Source organism: Ammodytes marinus (genome assembly GCF_949987685.1).
Source record: "Ammodytes marinus genome assembly, chromosome: 7".
NCBI classification, from domain to species: domain Eukaryota; kingdom Metazoa; phylum Chordata; class Actinopteri; order Uranoscopiformes; family Ammodytidae; genus Ammodytes; species Ammodytes marinus.
The window spans coordinates 31,276,157-31,285,706 of NC_137211.1; the positions used below are offsets into that span (position 1 = coordinate 31,276,157).

The 9,550-nt window shown below is 40.2% G+C and overlaps 1 protein-coding gene across 1 annotated transcript in view; it reads left to right on the forward strand.

The window, feature by feature from the left end:
* Positions 1–9,235, forward strand: part of vstm2la (V-set and transmembrane domain containing 2 like a) — a gene marked incomplete at both ends in the record, with an annotated part of 74,452 nt that extends 65,217 nt beyond the window's left edge. Inside the window, one exon of the mRNA XM_080030609.1 lies at positions 8,792–9,235. Coding sequence (XP_079886735.1) covers positions 8,792–9,235 — 444 coding nt within the window. The remainder of the gene's footprint in view (positions 1–8,791) is intronic.
* Positions 9,236–9,550: the final 315 nt, after the last annotated feature.

The following is a 9,550-nucleotide window of genomic DNA, read 5'->3' on the forward strand; positions in this document are numbered from 1 at the left end:
AGTACAACACTTAAACAAACGGAATTATGTACCACTTGTACTTTGAAGCCTACATCCGACCCTGTTTAACGTGTGACGTTAGCGCCGCTAGCATTAGTGGCTAACTTTAGCGTCTATGCTTTCCTACTTTGCCTTCATCAGGGAACTAATTTGCACATTTTAGATGATGATTAGATGAAGTAACGTTAGGTCCTTTACCACTCAGAGAAACGTGCCGTGCCCTTATGCATTGGCAGCATCTTAGGAGGCGAATAAATGTTTAAACTTTAAAGGTATCGTAGCATTGGCTCATTGTTGGCTCATAGCCTCGGGCTTTAACTAGCGCCACATTTTATTATTATTTTATTTTAAAAAGTTGCCTTGTCTTGATAGATTGTTGTTTGCCTAGAATAAAGATGTAATTGAGTAAAAACCTCTTGTATACAGTCTATGGTAAACACGCTGTATTTTGGATGTTCTGTTGGCATTTTTCAATATGTAAAAAGATAATGATTAATCGATAATTGATCGTTCATTTTCCCGATGATCGATCAATGACATTTCTTAAAATGCCCATCCCTAGTGCAGAGGGACCTTTCATCAATTTTGAAAATGTAGGATCTATGACCATGTCTTATACAAACCATAGACTGTAAAACATAAAAACAAAATTATAAAACTAACAGATGTAATGGAAAGCACACAGGTCTGGGGCCTCATTTATCAAACTGTGCGTAGGATTTGCGTTGGAAGGTTGCTTTCTTAGGATTTAGGGCATTGCGTGCGCACAGAGAGATTCGGATTTATGAAAAAGTGCTCACGCACGTCCTACGCCTGTTTCCTTTTGTGAATCACAATCAATCCTAAATGTGGCACACAACAAGCAGGTAGGGCCTTTTAGAGAGAAAGTCAACATGGCCATACACACTCTGCGTTTCCATGGCACAACTAGATTGGATTAAGACATATACCGAACTAGACACTCGAACGGACCGTGTCACTTGTCTGAGTATACATGGCCTTTCAGGAATCGGATAAATGTCCGATGCATGGCTGTCTCCACTATGCTAGGTGGCGCTGTAGCCCTTTCAACAAGTGGTTATAGAGCCACGTCCGGTTCCCTTCTGGCAATAATTTGTATATATATAAATTATTATATATAGTGGAGAATGGGGTAATCTGAGCCACTTTTTACATTTGCCCCCCTCTAAGCGAGCTAAAATGATTTATCACTCAAATTTACACATTTCCCATTAATTCAGGGTGTTTCCTAGAAATGAGCATTAGCAGAATTTTTTCAAGACAAAGAGGGCAGTGAAAATATGATTGTTTTAAAAAAAGTTGTCATGTGGCTCACTTTACCCCAGCTGTGGGGTAAACTGAGACAGACCAGAAAAATCAAGGGGGTAAACTGATCCACTTACTTTTTCCACTCTGAAACTACCATAACTACACATATTGTAACAGTTAGAATCCTGAAAGCTAGCCACACATTGCAGAGCTAATGTCGGACTAGTAAAAGAATGATGGGGTTTGGTCAAAAGCAAATTTTCTAGACACTTGAAAGTAACTCTGAACAAAATCAAATACAACATATTATAATTCAAAAGGTTTTAATAAGATTCAAATGAAAGATAGAACCAGTTATATTAGAACACAGTCTGTGGGTCAGAACACAGGACCCTTAGAGCCAGCTTGTGTCTGGGGGTCAAAGCATAGGAAAATCAGAACCAGCGAGAACAGCCTGGGACTCAGAACACAGGAGAAGACCCAACTGGATTATAATCACAACTTTTAAAAAACACCTCAAGACCCATTTTTACTCGCTGGCTTTCGACCCAGTGTGAGACTTTTGATGTTATTTTATTGTACCTTATTTTAATTATTTTAGATATTATTTCTACCTTAGCTTTATTCATTTTTTTTATCTATTTTTATTGTACCTTAATTTTCTTATTTTTATTGTACCTTATTTTACTTATTTTTATTGTACCTTATTTTACTTATTTTTATCTATTTTTATTGTACCTTATTTTAGGCCTGTACAGCACTTTGTCTCTGCTCTGGTTTGATGAAAGCGCTTTATAAATAAAGTTGGATTGGATTGGATTGGATAACATCCGCCTGTAATACTCTACACCTAGGCCTACTCTACATTCCAGCCCTGAAGGTTACAGGGAAAGATGAGAAGGTGCTCTTTCCGTGTGGTTGCCCCAGGTCGTCTTCCTGGTGTATTTCCTTGGCATGATAGCTTTTCTACAATGTGTATGACATTAAAATAAAACATATGTTATGTAATATTACATTAAAATATGTTTAAGACTAAACTTAACTTGTGCCTCATCTCACTTTCCCCCACAGCATTTGGCTCACTTTCCCCCACCACCACAATTTGAGAAAAAACTACCTCTCTTAGCATTTCAGGCTAATCTTTAGCTAATATCGTCACATGATTTTTATATGTTGGTAGTTCATCAACACGTATGATAGAAGTTTTTCTACGTGAATACATTTGCTTTGGCACAACTGTTGATTAAGTTGACGGCAGGAAAATGTACTATTACATGCAAAATACCTATTTTGGTGAAAAAAACATGCTTACCACATCACCATGAGGTCCTCTCTTTCAGGGCCATGGGGAAATGAGAGGGGCTTGAAAACATATATCTCACATGACCACAAATGTTTTCCGTTGCCTAGATACAGGGGGTGGCTCACATTACCCTATGCCTCAGATTCCCCCGTTCTCCCCTATATAAATATTTATTTATATTTATATATACTATCTTTGCAATAACCCTACTATTTTTTACGTCGTCTCCTTCCACTTCCTTGTGAAATCCTCCGCAGGGATTCTCGAGCAAGCGCAGAACGAGAACTCCGATATGCGATATCCGATCCCTGTATACATGCAGAGAGAATGCCAACTATGAACGAGTTATCTAGGTGTTCTTATCCGACTTCGCTTGTCCGTTAATGTGCCGATTTGTGTGCGAAGTAGCTCGGATAAAGGTGTTAACATGCATTTTACAAGTCCTGTTGAAGTCTTATGCTTCGTTTCCACCGAGTAGAGCGGGTCGGATCGGAGCGGTTCGGTCCGGGTAGTTTGGCTTTTCACTTGCCAAAAGTTGGGTAGGGTACGGTTTAAGCGCACCTAACCGCTCTGAGCCGCTCCAAATCTCAGTACTCCTCCGTAGGGGTACTAGCCGCCTGGAAGGGTGCCTAAAAGGCGGAGCTACACACTGCCGTCATTTGATTGGTCGAAAGAATCATTTCCGCCATGTGTAGTCATCTCGGCAAGAGTGAAGATAGTCTTGTGTTTTGGCGAAAGTGTGAGCACAGCTCTGTTTATTGTGTGGTGTTTTTCCTCGTCAATAAATTAATCAGTTGGTTACACTGTGTCCCATAGTCACGTAGCGGCCGCAGCCAGCACTGTTCGCTCACTGTCTCTGTGAGTTGCGCCGAGCCGTCTCTGTGTGTTTACGCCATATAGATAGTAGTAAATACACGCTCACAACAACACGGGGGAATAAATAAAGAAGCGGCTGGTTTGAATCATTTCCGCCGTTTGTAGTCACCTCGGCTTGAGGGAAGAGAGTTTTGGCGAAAATGTGAGCGCGGCACTGTTTATTGTGTGGTGTTTTTCCTCGTCATTAAATGAATCAGTTGGCTACACTGTGTCCCACTGCTACGATGTCACGTAGCTGCCGCAGCCAGCGCTGTTCGCTCACTGTCTCTTATCAGTTGCACCGAGCCGTCTCTGTGCTCACAACACGGGGGGGAATAAATAAAGAAGCGGCTGGTTTGACCAAGCAAAACCGCTGGCTTGACCACAGTTGTTCCACAGCCCGATAGTTTGACCCACATTCTGGCGGCGGCTATCGCAGTCCAGCATAAACCCCGCCCTACCAGTAAGGGTAGGGTTGGCGGTGGAAACAACACCGAGATTCTTAAAAGTGAGCTGTCCCGCTCTGAGCCGCTCCGCTCCGCTCTACTCGGTGGAAACGAGGCATTATTCGTTTATTTACCCGATTATGAGTCTGCATGAGTGACTCAGAAGTGACTTTTTCCAATTAATTAACAGCAGATGTGAGGAAGTGTGGAAACCCTATACAACCAAGTCCCCCGCTAAATCTCTCTCCACTAAATTTACAATCACAAAAATTAGCAACAAATGAAACTGGCGAATCATTTAATATTTGCATGTTTTTATTTCATTTTGTTTTACCTTTATTTAACCAGGAAAATGTCTCATTGAGATTTAAAATCTCTTTTTCGAACGAGTGTCCTGGTCAAGACAGGCAGCAGTTAAGTCACACACACACACACACAAATACATAAAACAATAAAGCAGCAAATATTTCCAAAAGTCAACCACAATCATACATTTATCAGGCAAACATTCACAGCATGATGTGCATGCCTCCTAGTAACTTAACGTCCTTTTAAAAGCGACCAATGAGAGCAGCTCATTAAGTTTCAAAGTTTTAAGGTGTTCCAGGTAGATCCCAAAAATCCCAGTTAATTTCTGATATTTGGAACATCCAACCGATTCATACAATCTTCAATGATGAGTAGGGGCTATAAACTAGTGATGAGCCTCAAAGATCCATGATACAAATTCGTCAAGAGCATGGTAAACTTTGAGACATGGCTTAATAAGCATAGTCCACTACAGTAGCCTAGAGACATAAGAGTGGCAGCAACCAATCACGTTTGAATTTGAAAGAAAGGCAGGATGATTCTCAAATAGTAATTAGCAGAAACACACATACCAAAACATGAAGCCTCTCTCCTTCCTCCCAATAGGCTAGCTGCTGCTGCTGATTTGCTGTAATGAAAGCACCAGCTGTGGTGTGTGTGAGAGAGTATGTGTACTGTGTACAGCTGGAAAATCTTTTTTGAGCTTTCTGTATGATAATTCATGTTTGCCAACATCCATAAAATCATACAAAGACAAATAGACACAAACGGACAAATAGTGCTGCACAACGGCATGAGCTTTTACATACAGCCCCCCTCCCCCCACACACACACAGACACACGTCACAGGGCGGAAGGTGGATGATAAATTAAGTGGTATTTATATCTGGGTGCGTCACGTCTCATGATGTACCTAGAGACTCCGTTATTTCAACAGAGCAGCTCTTTGAACTTGCAAAGCTTTTACCTCCCAAATACTGTATGTCATCTCTTCATACTTTCAAGGCCACAAATAGAATTTGCTCAGCAGCACCTTCTCTTCTGAATGACCTCAACAGCTTCTTTGCCAGGTTCGAAGCACACAACAGCACACCCCCACAGATTTTTTAAAGTGAAATGCATGACTCTGGTGCACTTTGAGAGGGAAATTAAGAGGCTAAATCTGAAGAATTTTGTATGAAAAGAAAAATGGAGACACTGTGTCAGATGAATTAGAAGCTATTGGAGAAGGACACATAGATGTTCCATAATAATATTAATTTAAAATAAAATATTATTCAGGGTCCTCTGGGATGGGCTTGTTGCTCTTTTTCTTTTATGGGACATATTTCTCAGTAATATAATGAGTGCATTTAAATTTTTAAAAAATTAAAAGCGCCATATTACATTATATTTTTAAAATGTGCCATGGGCCAATCAATCAGTGTTTGACATCCCTGCACTAGTGGGTTAAATAAGAAATGCAAAAAAAATTTAAAAAAAATTCAAAGGGCCATATTACATTATATTTTTTAAATCGGCCGCGGGCCAATAAAAAGCGGGCCGTAGTTTGGACACCCCTGCCCTACCATCATGTTCTCCTGCTACAGAGGCACCATGGAGAGCATTGACCAGCTGCATCACTGTGTGGTATGGGAGCTGCACTGCTTCCAACCACAAGACCCTGCAGCTCACAGTGAAGGTTGCTGGGCGGATCATCGGTGTACCAGCCTATCTTATCCTCCTTTAATTTTTTTTTGTCTGTCATTGTCTGTATTGTGTACCACGACAACCTTATGTTTTGTTTCCCATGTAGTTGTTTAATGTTGTCGTTATTTGTGTGCAATACTTGTTCTGTCTTGCACATCATCTTTGAGTGACCTCCAAAAAAGCGCTATTTAAAACCTATCAATTATTATTATTATTATTATTATCACCAATAAAACAATCTTACTTATTAATTTATTTTACCCTTTTAAATGAAACAACTTATTAATCTATCTATTCATGGCCTATTAATATGTGTAGTCTGCTTTTATTTGTTTTTAAAATTGCTTTTATTTTGTGGGTTGTTTTCAAAAATCCACTGTTTATGTTCTTATTAGCCACGGTTTGGACCTTTTATTTATTAATGTATTTCATCTCTTTATTTTACATTTTTAGTTTCATGCCTCTGGTGTTTCCTAACTGATGATTGCGTTTCCTCACTGCAGTTCAGTTCCTGTTTTTAATGAATTTCTTATTTTATCACACAGTCATCATTTTGGGTATGGGTGGATGGGAGGGGGACAGGGTTTTTAACCCTTGTGCTCTCCTTGCCCATTTTTGTAAATTTTTGCAGACTTTTTTTTTTGATTTGGTGATCATTTTGGCTGTGTTAAAGCTTTTGGCATGATTTCTTGCAGGAACTTTTCTTTTGAGTAAAATTTTCAAAATCCAATGTCTTTAACTCATACATGTGTTTCATACTCTGTCAGTAAATTTACTATACACTCACCACCTTCGTGCCAAAAATGTCCACGCTAACAAAAAGTGCTATTAAATCATCATACATCAATATTTTGTTCTGATTTTTTTTTTCTCTTAAACAACTTCTCACTGACTCAAAACTACCAAACATTCAATAATTTTCAGGATTTTAACCCTTTAAAGGCCAGTTTAAGCATTTGCATTATTTCAATATTTAATACCAAAAAACACAAAAAATTAATTATTTTCCATATAATAAATAGTAGGGGGATGTGGCATTAGTGGTGATATTAGAGTATGGAATATGTCAAAGATTAGCAACCAATTTGATTTGATTGCATTAGTATTTTTTATGTAGTGCCAGATGTAACATAAAGCACCCTCTCACCACCTTCGAGCCAAAAATGTACACACACAAAATCTGCAATAAAATACTCATACATCAATATTTTTTTCTGATTCTTTTTGCTTGAATCAACTTCAGCCCTGATCAAAATGACCAACTATTAGATAGATTTTAGGATTTTAACTCTTTAATTGGCATGAGATGAAGACCAGACTTGCCCGTTCTTCGCTGTCCACTCAACGTTAGGATGGACAGGATCCTCTGTCTCGTCTTCACTGTCCGAGGAAATGGCACTCACAGTAGTGGAGGTATTTAATTCAATATCAGATTCCCCTGCGAAGTCTTCTTCAGAGTCCTGCAGCTCGCTGTCTGAAGATTGCTCCAGGAGCATCTCTAAAACCTCTCTATCACTAAAACGCCTCTTCATTTTTGCTCCTTCTCTTTCTCCAGGTCTTTTGGATGAATGTTTTTATAATAATAGTGATGATGCTGACAAACTCAAACGTTACATATAATAAACATCATATTTCCTTACCCATTCCTATGTAACAACAAACTTGCCACCAACCAGCGCGCTTTGATCTAGTCATATCAATATTTCACATATTTCACATTTCATCATGTCCATCTCTACAATATTAATAAGGGATTTTTTATCAACAAAGTTATATTCTTACTACCGAAATCACTCATATTTGTATAAAAAGGCTTATCATATATAACTTATCATATTCATTGTACGAATGGAGGATTACTAAACCTTTCTTTGTATTGTAAATGTTTTATCACTTGTAGGCTGGTCTAATAAATGTAAGAAAGATAAAGATTAGTGCCCCTTGCTTTTTTGAAATGTTTACTGTTTTGTTCTGTTTCTAATCGCTTGTAGTAGGCCTATGTGTAGCCCCTTTACAAATAGCTGTATGTTTCTATTAGGCCTTCAAAATAAAACTAGAAAACGAACATCATCCGCAATAAAGACGCTTTTTCCGACGGCACGTGCAATTCGAGCCAACTCAAAGCTGTCCGGCTTCAGTCAGCCTTTTTCGTCACTCCCCCTTCAGCACTCGGCTACTCTTGTCTACTTTCCAGACGAGACCCAACCGGGCTTGAACGAGCCTATTAGCACCGTGCAGCTCCAGCATGGGGCTCCATGCAGCTGTGTCTCACAGGCGTAAACGTCACATGAAGCCCTTAATGCCTCGAGTCCATCTTTTCAATAATGGTGGATGCCCAATAAAAAGGCACTGAATAGGCTAATATAGGTTATTATCTGCATTTTGTAACTTATTCACACCACTATAATATTGATTGAGAATATCCAATGATACCAAGATGACATGCTGAAAGGGAATAATAGCAAAAGGCAATAGTAAAAAAGCTATTTATTATTTCTGGCTGGTAAAAAATCTGGCTGGCTGGTACATTTTTCATCTACCAGCCACCTTGGCTAGTGAGCCAAAAAGTAAACCTTGAGCCCTGGATGCATGAGAGTGAAGGCCACATTTATTGCCCTATTCTAAGCTGTCCATTGACATCATCAAACTCTGTTTTTGGTTATTGTTTTGGATCTAACCCTAGCAGTGGAATATTAAATATTGAGCGTTTACATTGAGAAATAAGCGTACATTTTCGGCAAGTATAATCATAATACCATTACCAATTGCAAATCACAATATTATCCACTATTATCGCAAATGCAGGATTGCACCAAATCATGCAGCACTATTGCCACCAGGCCTGACAACTTTTCTGGGGGAAACCCTGTCTCACCATTACCTCATGCTCTTCTCTTTTTATTTTGTCCACCTTTGATAGGTTGTGAAGGTTGTTGGAAGCAACATCTCCCATAAACTGCGCCTCTCTCGGGTCAAGCCGTCGGACGAGGGCACATACGAATGCCGGGTCATCGACTTCAGCGATGTCGCGGGCGCCCGCCACCACCGTGTCAGAGCCTACCTGCAGGTGGTGCCAGAGAGTGCAGACGGCAACCGCAATGAAAACTTCCAGGCCCTGGATGATACCAAGGGAGGAGAGGCATTCGTGGAGGGGGACGGCGGGGCGTCTTCCGGGGGAAGCAGAGAGCATGCTCAACCCCACCACCAGAGTCATGGGCGCCATCAGGAGGAGGTCAAGAGGCCAGCTGGGCCAGCCCACCACGGCCACAGCCACAGTCAGCAACACAAGGCTGGCAGAGAGCTGAGGAAGAGGGACGCCGACAGTAACACTGACTGCACCAACGAGCCAAGCTGTGCACTGTAGAAGATGTTGGCGTATTACACCTGAGTGATACACAAGGATTGCGTAACATGATGTGTGTCACGGCAAAAAAAAACTATTCTTCCCACACAGTTGCAAGCCTGTGCACAAATCCAAGAATACTTGTACAGCATATTCAGAGCACAGTGCTGCAAACTGTACAGGGAATGTAGCTTTTTGCTTTGCCGTGCATGGATTTGGGTTGGACTGTTCACTGTCTGAAAAACCTAGGCCTTGTCTTACTAATAACCCATGCTCCTCTTGTAATTTCGACACATTAAAGGTCACATATTATGCTAAATGCACTTTTTAAATGTG